Consider the following 20,400-nt stretch of genomic DNA (forward strand, 5'->3'; position numbering starts at 1 on the left):
TTGTGATCAATATATTCTGCAAAGATCGAGGCAGGTTTGGAAGAAACCAGCCACACCAAGGCACATCTTACACCACCAGAAGGAGAGGGATGGGTGGTGAAGGCATTTGTAATACAGACGACAGAAACCAAGACTTAAAATCCTCAAAAGGGGTTCTGAGGGAGGGGCAAACAAAATTGCATGTATTTGGGAAAGACCTAGTCCAAAGATCACATCTGAGTTCCTGTGAGCATCCCTGTCGCTGAAAAAGTCAGCTCAGGCAGACACTGCAGGTACTTACCTCTCTTCAGTGTCAGAAAAGAACTAGATGGGCTATAAATGCCCAGTTCACAGCATGGAAGAGAAGACATCAAGCAAGAATGAGGAGTGTTCTGTAAAGGGAGGGTGAGTTTTCTGTTGGCAGGAGCCGGGCAGGTAGTTGTAGAAGGACCCCTCTGTCTCAGTGAAGACGGACAGAGCAGAGAAAACCTTTAAAAACAGGGAGAAGGTAATGGCAATGCCACTTTTACAGTCTCCAAATCAGTACATAACACCAACCCCACTAACAGCTAATTTCCAAAGCAATCTTTATAGTCCCCAAACTGGCAAGGATAGGTCACAGACAACCACAGGTTACAAGATGATGTCATCTGTGCAGGTGAAGGGAAAGAACAGCCTGAGAACTTCTGTGCCATTGACAGGCAGAAGGGCACTTTGCAATGGAAGGCCTGGCAGTTAGATTGCGTGCCTCAGGCCACCAGGATGGAGCCTGCCAGTCCCTCTGAATGTGACTTCTCACAGCTCATCCACAGGTTCCTGCTCACAACTGTAACTTGGGATTTGGGCCACACTGAGCAAGGGACACGAAGAGGTTGCTGGGAAAGGAAATAGCAAAGTTGTGTACCATATGCATGCACGCAGTGCCCATGAGCCAAAAGAGCTCATCAGATCCCCTGGACCCGGAGTTACTGATGATTGTGAGCAGCCGCGTGGGTGCTGGGAACTGAACCCTGGTCCTCTGGAAGAGCAGTCAGTGCTCTAAACTATGGAGTCATCCCTCTAGCCCTGAAGGCAGTTTTTAAATGATTGAAAAACATGAACAAAGAACTGGAAAAACTCAGGAAACTCCAAATAAAAACCTCTCAGAAAGGAAAGCTCAATCAGAAGGCCGCAAACTGGAGACCAACAAATGAGTTCCCAAGCTCAGGTAGAGCGCTCACCTAGCATGTCCAGACCCTGCTTTCAAAATCGTTAAGCGGAAAATGAAAAGAATTTCAAAGATAAAATTGGCTTTGTGTATATCTAGTTCAGTCTCTGAGCTACCCATGTGTGCCTCTGCACCCAACACCCTGGCGACAATAAGGTTTGCTGCTCAATAATAATGAGGTTCAATAATTTTTCCTTACTAACCTGTTATGGTTCAGGCTGGGCTCTAACTTAAAATCCTCCCTCCCTGACTTCAGCCCTGGATTTAGTTTGCTGTTCTGACTTGGGTTTCATGAAGCACAGTGCTCCCCATGCTTGCACCTCCTAGCAGGGCTTTTCTGATCGCCGTGCTCCCCGTCTGTCTAGTAGGCACCCTCTGCAAGTCTACAAGTAGACCAGGCTGCCTGGGTGGCACAGGGGTTCTGTGGGCTGTCACCTGTGCCTGGGTTTAAGGGACTTGTTTCAACTGGAATCCTTACTCTCCTGGGCACAGGCCCCACATGTCTGCTGTGTTCTAGCTCGGCCGGTGTCACGGCGCCCACTCTCCTCCATGCCTCTGGTGCTTTCAAGTGCTTTGTTTTGTACGCAAGCCCTCCGATGGGAGACCAGAAAGTTAGGATTTTGTTCACTGTCCAGGTTTTCTATTTATTTATGTGCTCTTAATTTTATAAACTATTATTTCAAGAAGCTTTGTAAATAACTAAAAACACCAAAATTAACCAGACCTAAATCTATACAACTCAATAGAGTTAAAATCTGCATCATCTGTATAATATATACATATATATTAATGTGTATATGCTTGTATGTTTGCGCACGTGAGAACAAAGCCCGTGGAGTCAGCAGAGGGTACCAGACCCTCTAGACTTGGTCACAGATGTTTGTAAGCCCCCACCATGGGTGTTGCGAATAGAATCTGGGTCCTCTGAAGGAGCAGCGTGTGCTCTTAGCCAATAAGCCATCTCTCTACTCTCCCCATCCTGTCGTCTTGTTGTTTGGGTTTTCGTTTGTTTGTTTTGGTGTTTTTAAGACAGGGTCTCCCTTTGTGGCACTGGCTGTCCTAGAACTCGCTCCGTAGACCAGGCTGGTCTCAAACTCACAGAAATCTACCTGTCTATGCCTCCCGAGTGCTGGGATTAAAGATGTGAACCTCTAAATCTGGCCCCACTGTCCAATTTTTGTTGTTGTTAATGGAAGAATGCATCACTTCAAGGCTTCCTTCATCCTAGGGAGGGGTGGAACCCAGGAGTTTTGTTTTGTTTTATGTTGGTTCCTGGTTTTTCGAGATAAGGTTTTCCTGTGTAGCCTTGGCTTTCCTGGAACCCACTCTGTAAAACAGGTTGGCCTTGATTCACCTGCCTCTGCCCCCCCCCCCCCCCCAAAGTTACAGGATGAAGGGTGTGCACCACCACCCGGTAGAATTTTTTTGTTTTTGTTTTGTTTTGTTTTGTTTTAGTTAAAAACAAACAAAACCTACCAAACTCCAATAATGACTATTCTAAAATGCCCACAAGGGGGCAGCACCTTCATGCTGCTTGTGCCTAAAGTCTGAATTTCTTGGAAAAGCAGTCCCCCCTCCTTATAGATTTTCATAATCCTGTAACAAACATATCCTTGTTCATGAAATTAATGCCCCTAATCCTAATCCAGTTCTCTGCTAAAAGATTCTTTTTTAAAATGAAGATTTGTTTTCTGTAGTTTTGAAGATCTTTTAAAATTATCTGAATTTTTAGAACCCACGTGTGGTTTGAGCATCTTTTCCTATAGACGTACGCAGATCAACAAGCCACTGTCCTCACTTCAATGCACATGCCATACATGATTTGCCTAATTAAAAACATAACAATTTTTACTCGGTATTCAAATGGCTGATTATCTGGTAACTGCTTTTTGTTTTGTTTGTTTGTTTTTGTTTTTTTGAGACAGAGTTTCTCTGTGTAACAACAGCCTTGGTTGTCCTGGAGTTCACTGTATAGACCAGGCTGCCTTCGAACTCACAGATCCTCGTGCCTCTGCCTCCAAAGTGCTGGGGATTAAAGTGATGCTCCACCACGCCTGACATGACTGCTAATTTAGATGAGAGTTTGTTCCATTCCAAAGTAAGAGTGTTTTTAATAATTTTGCTGGCCGCAAAAATAGATAAAGTCAATTTATAAAGAAGAAATTACGAAAAGCTATGCTTGATGGCTGACTTACTCGTTTGGTGGCATGGGCCATTCTGGGGTGCTGTTTCTTCTGTCGGGGCATTTTCCCAGCCAAGCTCAGGCCAGCTTAGACCTTAAGTCGCAAATGGTACCATTAATGCTAAGAACAAGCAAGGAGAGGTACTCAAGCCGATCATCTTATGAGGACAAGCTGCCTCCACTGTGCTGAGGAGAATTCCTGGCCATGGGCCAAGATCACTTGTATGTCCTGTATGTAAGAACATTAGTCTGAGGATCAGAGATAGCTCAGTGGTACAAACCTCTGTTGAGGCCCAACAACCTGATTTCCATCCTCACCCAACACCCATGTTAAATGGGAGGGTGGAACTGAGTTCACAAACGCCACCGCATGCTCACACACACACACACACACACACACACACACACACCAGACATGCCTGGAGTACTATGGCAAATGTTTTTGAAGATCATTAGTCCTTGGCACTTGCCTGGAGTTGAACAGGATGCATGCCTGGGACTCATGGACTCTATCTAAGGGATGGGAGAGGGAGGGACGCCCTGTTCTCATGCAGGGAAGCTGTGCCATCAAAGAACAGAGAAGGGTGGTTAGGAAGTGAGGAGACTGAGTCCCAAGAACTTGCTGAGGGGCAAGGAAAGGGCTGGAATTCAGTTAGGAGATCTGATTTGGAACGTTCTGACACACAGTGTAGACTAAAGATCAAGGTCTGAGAGGAAGCTTTGTGCGTCCTGTATCTCTTCCTTTTTCCATCCTCCTCCTGGGGGCTGGGGATTCCAAGACAAAGTTCTCAGTAAATCCCTGGCTGTCCGGTAACTTGCTCTGTAGACAAACCTGGCCTTGAACTCAGTAATCTGCCTGCCTCTGCAGGGATTAAAGGTGCTGGAATTAAAGGTGTGTGCTACCAGCACCCAGCTCACTCCATTCTTAGTACTGAAGTTTCATTGAGCTGCTAGTATTTGTGAGTGGGCAGGAAAGGGTAGAAGTGTGTAAAGCCGGGAGTGCCTAGCTGGACTGTGTTCCACGAGAATACCCTCTGCCAGGCCTCATCCGGCTGTCTTCATCCCAGGTCACCTTGCCACTTTACCTTGTGTTTTGCTTGTGTTCATTTTATTTCTCCCTGTCTCCCCAGTCAGCTACAAGTGAAAGGACCCTAGCGCACATGAGCGTGTAGCTGTGGCAGACCTTGCCCCCCCCCATTCCCTCTGCCTTGCTGAAAATCATTAGATTACATTCCTAAAGCTAGCCCCCACAGTCTAGTCTATTATTTGGCTACTTTCTCCTTCTGAGACTGACTACCAAGGTCCAACTCTCAAAGTATTGAGGCCCAGCAATCAAAGCCCCCCTTTGGCTCACCTAATTAATGTGCCCAATTCAAATTAAAAGCCGGGCCGTGGTGGCGCACGCCTTTAATCCCAGCACTCGGGAGGCAGAGACAGGCGGATCTCTGTGAGTTTGAGGCCAGCCTGGTCTACAAGAGCTAGTTCCAGGACAGGAACCAAAAACTACGGAGAAACCCTGTCTCGAAAATTTCAAAAAAAAAAAAAAAAAACCAAACAAAATTAAAAATCTCAGCCTAACACAGGGTCCCTCCTTTACCCTTATAAAGGCCATTTTCCTGTGGACTGCATCTGTCTTACTATCCAGAGGCAGTCCTTTGTCCCCCCTGGGACAAATACCCCTCTTACCTCTTTCTTACTCCCTTTCAGCCCCCTCCCTGGTTCCCTTCCCCTTCTCCCTCTATCTCCTGTCTTTGTCCACCCTCTCTGCCTCTGGAGCAAATATTCTCCTTTGTGCTCCTTTGGTCTTGTGCTACTGTTCTTTCAGTAAGTGCTAATGGAGCTGGGAAGAGAGTAACTATAGTGAAATCCTAAGCACCTCTCTCGACGTTTGCAGTCATGTGTGTAGCTCCCAAGTATCTCGTGAATGACAGTATATTGTCATGATTTAAAATAGCTGTAATTTTGTTACTGTTATGAACTGTAATGTATATCTGTGTTTCCCGATGGCCTTAGGTGACCCCTGTGAACAACCCCCCCCTCCCCAGGGACGGTGACCCACAGATTGAGAACCACTGCTCTAACCCTCTCTCAGGCAACTCAGCTGGTGTCTGTTTCTTCCAGGCAGCAGGTCTGCTCTCAGAGTCTTTGCAGACACTCTCGTTTCAGGGTCTTCTTGGCAGTGCAGCTTGTCTGAGAGTGTTCCTGTGGCTGGGCTCGCCTGACTCTGCCCAGATACGGACAGTCCCGCCTGGGAAATCTGTTGTTCTTCAGCTCCTCCTCATGGAGCTCCCCTGTGGGATGAAAGGTTTCGGTCTCCCAGGATACTGTTAGCACAGACACAGAAAAAGCCAGGTGTCACGGCTCACATCAGCTATTCCAACACTTGAGAGGCAGGGGGCAAGAGACTCACCAGGCATTGAAGGCCAGTCTGGGCTACATAGTGCATCCTTGCTCACGAACAAGAAAGATAACAATCTTAACCAAAAAAAAAAAAAAAAAAGAACTGAAAAGGAACATGAGGACAGGCCCAGCTGGGAACCTCCAGTCTCACTAATAGTTGCACTGGGCAGGGCAGTGAAGAGAAAGTGGTCTTGTCTTGCACTGCAATTCCAGTCTTCCCCACTAGGTGGGGCTGCTCACACCTAGTCGCACCACCACCTTCTATGGGAAGCCATCTTCAGCCCACTCTTTATGGCTTACTCTCCCCAGAGGCTCTCCTTGCTGTCCAGCCTCAGGCCTCTAGAGCTATGGAGAGTCCATTTCTTGGCACATTCTATATTAGATTGGTGACGGGGCAACCTAGATTCCAACTGAAAGGGCTGAGATATTCGAGAAATTTCCGGTAGATGAGGTGCATAGGTCAAGATGTCTTCCTCCTCGCCCTTGGTAGAGATTGTCACCTGAATGGAGCATGGACATGTCAAGCAAGACATTGTGTTCTACTAGGCGCTGGTAGTGCACACCTTTAACCTCAGCACGCAGGAGGCAGATGCAGGCAGATCTCTGTGAGTCTGAGTCTAGCCTGGTCTCAAGAGTAAGGTTCAGGACAGCCGAGGCTACAGAGAGAAGCCCTGTCTCAGGGCTATAAATCATCTTCTTTGTGGTCAGGGGAGATTTGGGGTCCTCCAAGGCCAAGGTAGTATCAAGCCCAAACCTTAGTGGAAACTTCATGGGGTTTGGCTCAAACCAGGAGATAGAGAGTGATGAGCCTCCTTGCTGCCTCTGCTGTTACTGTCTCATAGCCAAGCCTTCAGAGCTCTGTAGGAGAGCCTCTGGAAGGTCCTGAGACTTCCTAAGAGGGCTGGAGTCCTGGAATCCAACTCAGAGATCAAACCATGGTTTGAAGGCCCAGCTGTTCTATGCCTTCCTATCTGAGGTGTCCCATTCATCTCCAACAGCCTGCCTGAAGCCGCAGCTGGAGTCTGTGCCCTCTGCTGCACCATGGCAGGGCCTTCCTCTTAACTCCCTGATGGTGGCCTAGCTTCCCCCCAACCCTCCCAGGGACCTGGGGTTGTCCTGAGACTGCTGCACTCTTGGAGCCCCCTTTGTCTCTGAGACCAGCGACATCTCAAAGAAAGATTGTTTCTCCAGTCCCAGCCTCTTGTTTAGTATCTTCTCACCTTATAAGACAGAGTTTTTCTGTGTAGCCTTAGCTGTCCTGTAGCTCACTTTGTAGACCAGGCTGGCCTCGAACTAACTGAGGTTTAGCATCTCTCTTTTTTTTTTTTTTTTTTTTTTTTATAAAGACAGGGTTTCTTGGCCTGACGATGGTGGCACACGCCTTTAATCCCAGAACTCGGGAGGCAGAAGCAGGTGGATCTCTGTGAGTTCGAGTCCAGCCTGGTCTACAGAGCTAGTTCCAGGACAGGCTCCAAAGCCACAGAGAAACCCTGTCTCAAAAAACCAAAAAAAAAAAAAAAAAAGACAGGGTTTCTTTGTAGCTTTGTAGCCTGTCTTGGCATTAGCTCTTGTAGACCAGGCTGGCCTCAAACTCATAGAGATCTGCCTACCTCTGCCTCCCGAGTGCTGGGGATTAAAGACATGTGCCACCACTGCCTGACAAGGTTCAACATCTTCTATCCTTTTTTAAAAATTTACTTTTATTTTACATGCATTGGAGTTTTGCTTGTATGTACGTCTTTATGATGGTGTCAGGTCCCCTAGAATTGGAGTTACAGACAGCTGTGAGCTGCCATGTGGGTCCTGGAAATTGAACCCAGGTCCTCTGGAAGAGCAGTCAGTGCTCTTAACCACTGAGCATCTCTCCAGTCCTCAGCATCTTCTCAGAGGCACTGTTTGCTGTCTTTTGGGGATACTTATCTTCTGACAGGCTAACACCATCTTGTTTGGTCTGGAACTGACTTCTCCAGATTGTGTCTCTCCTCTGCACCAGCCTTTCCTAAACACAGGGTTTCTCTTGGGTCAGTTTCTTGTGTGCTGCAGTCTTTTGTAAAAACAAAAAATTTCTCAGAGAGAGGGATCCTCTGGGAAAACATGGCCTTCTTGGGAGCCTCCTTTTCCCTTGGTTCCTGGCTGTCACTCTTCCTCCTGTACCCAGAGGTCACAGTGATGCTGGCTCTTTGTCTGATGAGAACAGGGGTGAGGGGGAGCATGAGTGTACCTGACACATTGGACATGTCACAAGAGGGTGATGAAGTCCGACCCTGGCCTTCTTCCCTCATCACCATTATTTAAGGTTCACTCCACGCTACACATTGGATTTCCCAGGTATCACTTCACAAATCCCCTGGGTGTCGCCCAGTTACAAAGCCCTATGAACTCCTTGGTTCCAGGCTCAGTTTCAATCAACAAAAGCTCATAGCTTATCAATAACAGGTTCTGTGCTGTACATGGAGGGGGATCAATGTTGTGGGGTGTTCAGCAGGGAAGACTACTTGGGCATGGGTTTACTCAATAGAAAGTCTTTATTAGCCAACCGGCCACTACACTAGGACCTGAGGGAGCCCTGAGCCTTTCTCAGGGTGAGCTTTTAGTCACAGAACCCATATTCTGGGCTGACACACTTCAGTTAACAAGAACAGTTAGCCAGAAGTAGAGCTGCAGAAACCAGAAAGCACGGTTAGTAAGTTTAGTGACTTGTCCAGAACTATGGACTTCGATGGGTTAGGTCTTTGTTTTAATTTTGGCAAGTGGTACTGTCTACCTGCTTAGTTGAATGATACTTCCATCATGGAGCCGGTTGTGTGGAGGTCACGGGGCCTGCTAAGTTCTGAGGCCCTGATACAATTAGGAGGAGCGAGTAGAGACAGCCTCTGAACACCCTTTCAGCCTGTCAGGTGTGTTCAACCTGTGACACCCCTCCCCCCCCAGCTTCCTGTGACAAAGGACAGCTATGAATGCAGCCCAACGCAAAAGCCCAAGCTTCCAACACCATAAGCTTTTCTTCGGGTTGCTTCTCTTGTAATTCTTTTGGGCAGTTGGTGGATAACAATGACCCGTGCCAGTACCAAAAGGTTGGCCACACCTGTGTGAGAGGTGGTCAGGCTTTGTCAAAGTTCATACAACTTGGCTTGTGAGACGGTTCTGCAGCTGAGGGCTCCTGCCACCAAGCCTGGGGGCCCTGAGTTCCATTCTGGAAACCCACAAGGTTTGGAAGGAGAGAAAGAACTCCCGCTAGTTGCACTCTGACCTTGATATATGCGCCAGAGCACACCTGTGCTTGCACGTCCCCACAGGATAACTGGGAGAAACAACTTTAAACAGCTCAGTAGTAGGCGAGTTCAAGGCTGAGCCACCATTCCTTCCATACCCTCTAACCAGCTGTGTGCGTGTTGCTGGGACTAGGGAGGTTTGGGTCGGCGCTGGGGGTGCACACTGAACAAAACACAAACAAACAAATAAATAAAAACAAACAAACCTGTTCCAGGAATCACCTTTCAGTGCAAGGAGGTCTGGTCAGCTCCTCCCCAGCCTCTGGATCTGGGGAACAAGAAGGCTGGATGGGTGTAGTCCTCAACTGTGCTTCTCTTGGTTACAGACTGTGCAGTGGCGAGGTCATCGTACAGGAAGGGACAAAATGATGGTAGACTCTGAATGCCTCACATCTAAAAAATTGTCCTTAAAACATGGGCCCTGGCTGTGAGTATGTGCAGGGGTATATGTGTGCATTAGTACACATGTATATTTTCTTGAATTTTTGGAGCCTGCACCCTCCAAAACCTAACAGACACCTGTTTTCCCACTGCTGGCCCTAAGCTCTGTTGAGTGGAGGAGAAACACGTGACGGCACAGGTGCCTCGATGCCCACCTGTAGTTCAGCTCCCCGAGAAGAACCTACATTTCAAACAAACTCCAGAGAAGAACCTACATTTCAAACAAACTCCTTTCCTAATTCAGACACTGGTTTTCAGAAACTGGATCTGCATGTTTACATAGCCCTGGGGGAGCACTGACTCAGAACTGATTGTGAGCCGGCAGTGGTGGTGCACGCCTTTAATCCCAGCACTCAGGAGGCAGAGGCAGGTGGATCTCTGTGAGTCTGAGGCCAACCTGGTCTACAAGAGCTAGTTCAGGACAGGCACCAAAGCTACAGAGAAACCCTGTCTCGAAAAACAAAAACAAAAACACAACAAAAAAAAAAAAGATATCCAGCTCTTGAGAGTTATCTTCTGACCTCCTCATTGTGGTACATGGGCGCTATAATACACTTAAGAACTAAAATCAAGCCAAGCGGTGGTGGCGCACACCTTTAATCCCAGTTTTGGGATTAAAGGTTTGCGCCACCAAGACTGTGACAGTCTTGCTGTGTGTCTGGGTGGCCTGGTACCAGGCTGACAACAATCCTAGGATCACAGGCAAGTCACAGCCATGTGTTATTATACCTGAGCTCCCCCCACACACACCTTTTTTTTTTTAAATATTTATTTTATTATTTATACAGTATTCTGTCTGCTTGTATGCCTGCAGGCCAGAAGAGGGCACCAGACCTCATTACAGATGGTTGTGAGCCACCATGTGGTTGCTGGGAATTGAACTCAGGACCTTTGGAAGAGCAGGCAGTGCTCTTAACCGCTGAGCCATCTCTCCAGCCCCACACACACCTTTTTTTAAGACAAGCTCTCAGTATAGGCTGCAGGTTGTCCTGACAAGGCAAGGTTTAGCCTGGTGACAAGCGCCACTTTTACTGGGTGTGGCAGTACACGCCATTAATCCTATCACCTGGGAGCCAGAGGCAGGTGAAGATCAGCCTGGTCTGAAAGGTTCAAGGCTACACACAACAGTAAACTCTGCCTCAATAATAAGCCAACAAACAAACTCGAGATCCTCCTGCCTCCACCCTTGACTGCTAGAATTCCAGGCCCCGTGCTGCTAGACCATGGAGAATTTTTCTAAAAAAACGAGATAAAGGAATTAAGAATTTTTTTTTTGTTTATTTGTTTTTCGAGATAGAGTTTCCCTGTAGCTTTGGAGCTCCTCCTGACTTGTAGACCAGGCTGGCCTTGAACTTACAAAGATCCACCTGACTCTGCCTCCCCAGAGCTGGGATTTAAAGGGCGTGCTAACACAGCCCAGCGCCTTAAGCATTTTAAGGTGGGATAAAGCGTGGCCAGATTTGAAGGCTAGAAATCAGTTTTAAGGTGTGTCTTGAAAACTTTAAAAAGGGAAAAAGCAATAAAGTCAGCATCTCCTTTTCCAGAGACTCGCTGGCCTTTGGGAGCTGTAGGAGCTCTACAGGTAGCCCAGGAGGGAACTGTGATGAGGAAGTAGGAGAGAGAGGTCTCCAAAGACTCACTGGGCTGGAAAGAAACCTAGACTCTGGTGGGAGTGCAGATTTGATCTCCAGGATGTCTTCCACCTGCTTCCTCTGCCACCGTTGCAACAAGCCCCTGAAAATCTCACCGGACCTCTCTGCAATGCAGAGGAGATCCTTGGAAGCCCAGCATCGTGCCAGTCCTTCTCCAAAGATGCCAGTTTCTGGGAAACTAGAGGACAGGACCTCCAGAAGACGCCATCCTGACCCTGGCAGGACATCCCAGGAAGGTGCTTGCTGCCCCTTCACTCTGCTTGGTGAGCCGAGCACCCAGAGAACTTTGGACAGTATCCAAAACACTATCTTAGAGACCTTCAAAATCGTCTCTGGCCAAAAGGATGTGGATCACCCGCTCTGTGTGGACTGTATGGACGGCCTCTTGGAGGAGCTAGATGCCCAGCTCACTCTAGCTGAAGCTGACAATCAGAAGTACAAAAGTTTCACGGAGAGAGAGTCCCTGGTGAGTGATGAGGAGCGGGAGGTCTTGAATGCAGAGCTTCAGGCTGAGCTGCAGAGTCTGGAGCAGGAAGAAGCAAGGCTGACTCAGGAGCTGCAGGACGTCGACCAAGAGCATGCAAGAATAGAGGCCGAAAAAGCAGCGGAGGCAGAGACCAGGGAGCTCGAACAACAGGAGGAACAGGACTTGAAGGACTACGCTGCCTTGAAGATGGAAGAGCTGGAGCTGACGGGCGAGCTGAGCAGTGTGGAGAACCAGTTGGTGTATGTCCAGGGGCAGCTGCAGAGCCTGAGCAAGACCGACATCTTGAACATCACGTTTACCATCTTGGATGAGGGTCCCTTGGGCATTATCAACAACTTCAGGTTGGGCCGCATCCCTGACATCCAGGTGGGATGGAATGAGATCAATGCCGCCTGGGGACAGACAGCCTTGCTGCTCTTCAGCTTGTCCAAGCTATCTGGACTACAATTCCAGAGGTACGAACTAGTTCCCTGCGGGGACCATTCCTACATCAAGTCCTTGACTAGTGATGAAATGCTGCGCTTGTTCTCGGATGGGAGCCACAACATCTTCTATGATAACAAGTATGACCGTGGGATGAAGGCCTTTTTGGACTGCCTACAGCAGTTTGTGAAGATGCTACAGAAGGAGGAAGGCCTCTTCCTGCCCTACAGGATCCACGTGAAGGGAGGTATGTTGGAGGATACCACGGGCAGTGGGAAATGCTACTCCATCAGGACCCACCTGAACACGGAGGACGAGTGGGCAAAGGCTCTTAAATTCATGCTTACCAACTTAAAGTTGATTCTTGCTTGGGCTTCGTCAAAGTATTATAGTAAGAAGTAACCAACTGAAGGGGACGTAGGATCACTCCTGCATTAAAAATGATGGGTAAAGAGATGAGAGAATTAGCGGGAGATGAATGGAGTTGGAATTGTGGGGAGAAAAGCTCGTTTGAGCTTTCTAAGAAAAACTGGCTCTGTTGTGGACTGGACCTTGGGAGGGCGGCAGTCATGGGATCAGGCTTCGGGATTATGTGTTTGTTTTCTCTAAGACAATTTCAATAAACGTTTACATTTTCTTAAACGATTCAGAGTGTGTCATCTTTGAGGGTGGATTGCCTAAAGCTCACGCTGGCCTGGCATTTTATATTTCTGTACTTCAGCCTCTGCCATGCTGGAATTTATGTGCCATGTGCCTCTGCAGCTGAGGGCTGTCTCTGGTTTTTCGAGACAGGGTTTCTCTGTAGCTCTGGAGCCTGTCCTGGCACTTGCTCTGTAGACCAGGCTGGTCTTGAACTCACAGAGATCCGCCTGCCTCTGCCTCCCGAGTGCTGGGATTAAAGGTGTGTGCCAACCCCGCCTGGTGAAAGCTGTCTTAATTCTGTGTGTCACATTAAGATTACTTTCGTTTTCGGTGATGGTGGCGCACGCCTTTAATCCCAGCACTCGGGAGGCAGAGACAGGCGGATCTCTGAGTTCGAGACCAGCCTGGTCTACAAGAGCTAGTTCCAGGACAGGCTCCAAAACCACAGAGAAACCCTGTCTCGAAAAAGCAAAATAAAAAAAAAATACTTTTTTTTTTTTTCCAGAGACAAGGTCTATCTAGCTCTGGCTAGCCTGGAATTCTCTGTAGACCAGGCTGTCCCCTAGTTTAGAGATCTGCCAACCTGCTTCTGCCTCCTGAGTGCTGGGATAAAAAGTGTGCCACCGCACCCAGGACATTTTGTTTGTTTGAAATTAGCTTTGAAGCCTGGGGATACAGTGGGATGTGGAAGTGAGAGGGTCCAGAGGAAGCTCCAGGATGGGTGGGAAAGGATTAATGAAGATGCCAGTTTCCAGGGAGACCATTCTGTCCCCTTCTGCTCATCTGTAAAGTGGGGACAATTGGACGCATTCTTAGACGTCGTTGAGGTGATTACAGAACCAAACAAGCAGTAAAGTATTCCTATGCCTTTTTTTTGAGGCAGGGTTTTGCTGTAGTTTTAGAACCTGTCCTGGAACTAGGAATTTATTGTATCTTCAGGACACAGACTCCTCTCGCAGAGAAGTCGGGCAGGCAACTGTCATCTAGACGCATGCTGCTCACTTGTCATTTTCGTACATGGCTGAGTTCTTCCTGGACCGCTCAAACTCCTGGTTCCCCCAGGTGAAGATCAGATAAAACGCCACAAACGGCGGCGCAGGATGCACTCGCGAGTGCAGCGCAGCACGTTGGGGATGCCTTTGCTGAAGTAGTTCGGGAAGGCGCGCTGCTCAAAGGGTGGTAAGCTGTAAGAGATCACGTGACGCATCCTCGTCAGATTCCCGAACTCGCGGCCCGTGGTGGTGGCGGCGGCCCTCCAGCAGGCAGAGCCCAGTTTAACGTCACTTCCCTGGAACTAGCTCGTGGAGACCAGGCTGGCCTCAAACTCAGATCTCCTGCCTCTGCCTCCCGAGTGCTGCGATTAAAGGCGTGCGCCACCACCGCCTGGCCCACTTTCCCCAATTTTAATGTTTATATCTCACACAATGCAATTAACACGTCCAAAAACGCTCAAACAGAGAAATTGTTTTTAGACAGTCTAATCTGTCATGGAATTCACTACGTAGACCACGCTGGCCTCGAATTCTCAAAAGATCCGCCTGCCCCCATTCCTCAGTTCTGGGATTAAAGGCGTGCGCCATCACCGCCCTTCTGATTCATAGACTCCTTTGGTCTTTCGAGTCAGGGCTTCTCTGTAGCTTTGGAGCCTGTCCTGGATCATAGACTGTGCTGGACGGGGGTGGCACACGCCTTTAATCCCAGCACTCGGAAGGCAGAGGCAGGAGGATCTCTATGAGTTCGAGACCAGCCTGGTCTACAAACGATAGTTCCAAGATAGGCTCCAAAGCTACAGAGAAACCCTGTCCCTCCACTTCCCCCCAAAAAGATGTAATAATGTCGTGGGGGCAGTGATGGTGCACACCTTGAAGTTGCCCCAACTGGCCTGGAATTCACTGCAGCCCAGGTCTGGAAGTCCCCGATCCTCCTGCCACAGCATCTCCTGAAAGATTACGAGCAAGCGCCTGCTCCGGACTGAGACAAAATTCGAGCCGTCCCTCTAAGCACCTCGTCAGCTGCCAGCAGCTGTGCAATCCCTGCTAGGTGCCCCGCAGGAATTCACACTCATAACTGCTTATCTTTAGACAAGGGCATCTTATAAACAGAAAATTGCCAGGCGGTGGTGGCACACGCCTTTAATCCCAGCACTCAGGAGGCAGAGGCAGGCGGATCTCCATGAGTTCGAGGCAAGCATGGTCTACAAGAGCTAGTCCAGGACAACAGGCTCCAAAGGTACAGAGAAACCCTGTCTCGAAAAAAAAATAAATAAAACCCAGAAAATCATATCTGCATTTCAGTGGCCAGAGATTCTCCGATTTCATTTATTTATTTGGTTTTTCGAGACAGGGTTTCTCTGTGGCTTTGGAGCCTGTTCTGGAACTAGCTCTATAGAGCAGACTGGTCTCGAACTCACAGAGATCCGCCTGCCTCTGCCTCCCGAGTGCTGGGATTAAAGGCATGCGCCACCACCTCCCGGCTTATTTATTTATTTTTGAGACAGGTTTTCTCAGCACATAGCTTTGGAGCATCTCTCTGTAGACCTTACACCCTCCTTAGACCAGGCTGGCCTTGAACAGAAATCCACCTACCTTTGCCTCCCAAGTGCTGGGATTAAAGGCGTGCACCACTGCCGCTTGGCGATATTCTCTGCTTTTATCTTTGACTTTACTTCCCTAACTGTAGTCTTAGACTCTCATTCCCCAGCCTGTGCCCTTTAATTCACCAGCAAGCTCCGCTATCACATCCAGCGCCGGTTGCCATAGCAACACCAGAAGCTGGCATGAACTCCTGGTTCTTCAGGTTTTTTTTTTTTTCCAAGAACCCGCTAGAGTTCCTAAGGAGATGCATTTTTTTTTTCTGTTTAGCCACTCTCTTAGGGTTACTGTTGTAGTGAAACACCATATGGTGAGCAAAAAAAGCAAGTTGGGGAAGAAAGGGTTTGTTTGGCTTACACTTCCACATCAGCCTTCATTGTTGAAGGATGTCAGGCCAGGAACCTGGAGGCAGGAGCTGATGCAGAGGCCATGGAGGATGCTGCTTGCCAGCTTGCTTCTCATGGCTTGCTCAGCCTGCTTTCTTACAGAACCCAGGACCAGCAGTCCAGGGGTGGCATCACCCATAGTGGGCTACCCCTTCCATCAGTCACTAAATAATAGAAAGATGCCCTACAGATTTGCCCACATCCCAATCTTTTGGAGACATTTTCTCAGTTAAGCCTCCTTCTTATCTGATTATTCTAGCTTGTACCAAGTTTAACTACCCAGCAACCTCCTCACACCAATATTTATATGTAATACTTCACTTGTCTAGAGATAATTTTTATGAGGTTTATATAAACACACCAAAGTTTTTAAAAACTGAGGGTTTAGTGGTCACAAACCTAAAAAAGGTCGCTTCTGCCCCCTAGTGGTAGTTGTCAGTTTTGACAGCCGTAAGTGAAGACCTGTTGGGTTCTAAAATGACTGGCGGAAGGAGCTACTTCAGTTTGATGCCATTATCACTTGGGAAGAAAAGACAAGTGACGGAGTAACTTTGAATTGGGTGGTGCAAATCTCACATAGCCTGCTTAGAAGGTTTTCTTGCTTTGAAGCCTAGTTAATTTTTCAAGATATGAAGAAAATGGCTCAGAGTAAATAATCTATTAGATTTGTAGCACAGATTCTTCTTCTGGATCCAGAACCATGTGATGCCAAAACCCCTGCTCTCCCCAAGACAGCGTCCTGAAGATGTGTGCTTCATATGTTTACCTGAACTCAGAATGGATAGGGACAAAACATCCTGGTAGTTCTTTCGTAAAAGATCCCGGGGCTGCCAGCTCAAAAGGCTGCCTGAGCTATCTGAGAACCTTGAGAAGTTGAGAGTTTGGGAAGCAGTTCTAAGGAAGAGTCTAAGGTGTATTCCATCCTGTCAAGCTCTGAGGTGATGCTGACGCTGGAGTCTTGAGCGGACTCTAGACCATTTTGGGATAGCAGGAACACAGTAAGAATGCGTTCAGACCCAGAAGGAGGCTTTTCATGTACGCTTCTGTTAAGCTCCAGGAGAAGCCTTGCAGAACAAAGTCAATAAGTTCAGTGGACTTGACAAAGCTCTTGTCTCCCAAGAGTGGCTTTTTCCTAGGGTCCAGGGCAGTGAAACCTAGTGTCTTACATGTGCTAGACAAGCATTCTACCACTGAGGTCTCAGAACATCCTTCCTCGGGGATACCATCGTGATGCTAGTACTAGAATTCTCACAGTAAATGCAGAGAAGGGGATCAACAAATGCTTTCCTTAAAGGGTCAACTAGGGTCTTAGGCTGTGCACGTTTCGTGGTCTCTGTTGCAGCTGCTACTCCACTCTGCTGTCGTCACACAGAAGCACCTGAGAGACAGAGATCAGCGGGCATGAGAACAATCCAACGTCTCACATCCAGACAGGCCCAGATCAGATGGCCCACTACCTGTGTGTACTCAGACTTCCTGGTGTCATGATAAACTCCATAAACTAGTTCTGCTCCATGACTACAAAGGATTTTCGTGTGTTTGTGTGGCGCTGACAGAGACTCTCAGTCTCAGCAAGTTCAGATGTCCGTGGAGAGCATCCACTGGAGTCAGTGAGCACACACTGACAATTGCTTGTGCGTTTGGGAAAAATGTCAGGACCTGGGCGCCCTCTTCTGCTAGCCAAATGCATCATGGTTGCTCACAAAACTCATGAGTAAACATACTGTGAGAATACAGAAAGGGCAACGATCATCTTGCAATATCTGAGGTGGGAGAGTGTGCTTAGAAACACGAACCTCGGAAGCCACACACAAAAAAGGTATCATAAGAACCTAGATGAGAAAATTGACTTAATGGTCAGAGAGAATCGTGGAATTAGCTTTAAAATGCATGACTTACAATGAGGAAATTACTCAGTTAAAAAAAATTTAACAGAGAATCATAAACAACCTAGATGCAAAGAGATATGATCCTTAGCGTACAAATTGCCCATTAGTTCCAGTTACGTGAGTGGGCGCTAAGAAAAGGAAGGCTATATCCAGACCAGAAATGGTCTGAATCTGTCTCCTAAAGACAGGTCAGCTCCTGCCTGGCTTCTGGAATCACACATCCTCCTGCTTTAAAGGATGCTTGGATGTGGAATTCAGCCACCATGCTGAGAAGAGGCCTCCTGGAGTCAGTCCAGCCCTCAGTCCTGCTGGGCCCAGGCCTGAGTTTGAAATGGCCTCCAGATGGCTCCTGCTGTCTGTCCTCTGAGCCTGTAGTACCAAGTCTTTCATGTCTCCATGGCTGAGTCCCTAGACCAGGAGCAGAGTCAGCTGTCTGCAGATTCTGTAGCCCCCTCCCCCACACTCGGAGCTGTATGCAACAGTGGCTACTTTTCACTTTATAGCTTGAGGTTCGCTTAGTCGTGAACAATGCCCGCCCCACCAGAGGGTCTCGAGCCATCCTCAACACATCCCACATCAGCCAAGGGTATTAGGAGGTGAGAGGAAGTCACATCAGTGAGGTCTGTGAGACCAAACATGACACAAAAGGTCGCCCAGAGCAAACTCTTGTATTTGTAGTATGGTGGCAATGGTAGACACTGGGATCCCAGGCAAAGCAGGGAAGTGGAGAAGGCTGGACAGGAGAGGATGAGAGGTGGCCATGGACAGTTAGGTGCATGAGGAGAATCTAAGACTGTCCATCAAGCTGGGCGGTGGTGGCACACGCCTTTAATCCCAGCACTTGGGAGGCAGAGGCAGGCAGATCTCTGTGAGTGCGAGACTAGCCTGGCCTACAAGAGCTAGTTGCAGGACAGACTCCAAAGCTACAGATAAACCCTATCTCGGAAAAAAAAAAAAAAACCCAGACTGTTCATCAAGTTCAGAGTCAGTTGTAGGAGGCAGATTTTTTTTCCCTTTCTTTCTCTCTCTCTCTTCCTTTTTTCTTTCTTTCTTTCTTTCTTTCTTTCTTTCTTTCTTTCTTTCTTTCTTTCTTTCTTTCTTTCTTTCTTTCGGACCAGATGTACCCATCCCAGATGTCAGGTTCCAAAATGTCTCAGCCAGAGTACCCTGACTTTGGGATAGCAAGCACGCTTAGTTTGACGGTTCAACCTTCATGAATGTTCTATTGCTCATACAGCTACGTTCTGGGCCTGGTCCTTACCTTAGTGTTTCCATAGTTACAGACCAAGAGTGTCTCCTTTGTCAGGGGCTCTCTGGGTTTCCTGCTTGGCCTTTAGCTGGGGGATTCATCACGTTCAGTGCTTCATTGACGCTGATCTGGGAACCACTGCTAACCCTCACTGGACGGGACACTCCACAGTCCATCTGGTTACCTTTGATCTTTAGTTCAGATGACCACAGTGCAGTCTCTTCCACCCTCCGCCACCCAGTTCGCTAGCATCCCCTTCGGTGCAGCAGGGAATCCTATCCTGGAAGGCAGCCTCCATCTCGGGTGTCACCACTGCCAATATCGTCGCTTACTATTTTAGCATTTGCAAGTCGTCAGGATGGGGACATCCAGGGAGCTTTAGCTTAGTTAGACCCTGGGATGGCCGGTTCATTTCTGTATTTAGTTCTGGGGTGGAGAAAAGGCACCCGCAGCTTAGGGAGTGAGCTGAAGTCATTTGATCAGTGTCGTGTGGATGGTGAGATTTGAGCCTGTGACCATATGGTACCAAGCCCTTTCATGAGAATTGCCTAGAGTGGCGCCGTGGCTGTTATTGGGAAAACACTTACCACTGTTGCGTTCTTGTTTGCAGTGTTGGAATTGCAAAGACACACACACACACACACACACACACACACACACACACACACACCTTCTCCCTTCACTGACAAGGTCCCTGACTTTTGGTCCTAAAGAACTTTTGTCTGATAGCTCCCGGAGTGCTCACAGCCCAGGCCCAAGCCACTGTTCGCTCATTGTAGTTCTTGGGCTGGGTGGTGCAGATCTGGGCTGAGCAGCTCCACTCCAGAGCCTTCGCCGCCTGGGGACTGGAGGTGCAGACTGGTTCCACAGACCCCACATCCACAGCTGGAAAGCTAGGCTCCTCTTTTCCCTGACTCAGCTGTGCAGCTGTTGGCTCTTCCTCGCATTCCTGCCACTCTGGGTGAAAACTGATATAGACAACAGGAAGCAATCCATTGCTTACTAATCCTTCAGACGCAGAGGCACAGAGGGAACTGAAAGAACTCTGATACGATGGGGAAGGGATAAAGGGATTCTGGAAGGTGGCCTTCAGGGAAAGCAGCCAGAAAAGAGAGCTAAACTTGTTTTCCTCAGAGCCAGAGGCATTTTCGGTTATACCCAGGATCTATGAAACACTCAAAGACACGGTGAATATATGTTTTGTACAAGAGGAAAACCATTTTTAGCACCTGTAGGGTTGGGAGGAGTATCATCTCGCTTCCCACCTCCCCCCCCCCCACACCTCACCCCCTCCCACCAAGCGCTGGGAGTCTATGCATACACCGTCACAGCTGACTTCGAAGCTATTGGCTGCCTACTTGTGGTAGATGCCCTCAGAAATTCTGGGCAGATGAAAGAGAAGGAAAATTGAACGTAGTCTGAAACTTCCAGCAGAGAAGGTGGAGACGCCAAGAGGGCACACAGCTGTGGCAGTCATGGGAGAAGAGGCTTGGGTGCTACGGCAGGATTTGCTAGGAAATATTTCTGAGACGTAGAGGAATGTGGAAGAAAGGTTCCCAAAGACACAAACAGAACAAGGCAATGACAGGGGTAGAAATAG

General features: G+C 48.3%; 1 protein-coding gene across 1 annotated transcript; it reads left to right on the forward strand.

The window, feature by feature from the left end:
- Positions 1-11,173: 11,173 nt before the first annotated feature.
- Becn2 (beclin 2) lies at positions 11,174-12,445 on the forward strand. Its single transcript, XM_050142804.1, has one exon. The coding sequence runs from the start codon at positions 11,174-11,176 to the stop codon at positions 12,443-12,445; it is 1,272 nt and encodes a 423-aa protein (XP_049998761.1).
- Positions 12,446-20,400: the final 7,955 nt, after the last annotated feature.

The sequence above is a fragment of the Alexandromys fortis genome, unplaced genomic scaffold (genome assembly GCF_014885135.2).
Source record: "Alexandromys fortis isolate MF-2015 unplaced genomic scaffold, M_Fortis_MF-2015_v1.1 scaffold_51, whole genome shotgun sequence".
Taxonomy (NCBI): domain Eukaryota; kingdom Metazoa; phylum Chordata; class Mammalia; order Rodentia; family Cricetidae; genus Alexandromys; species Alexandromys fortis.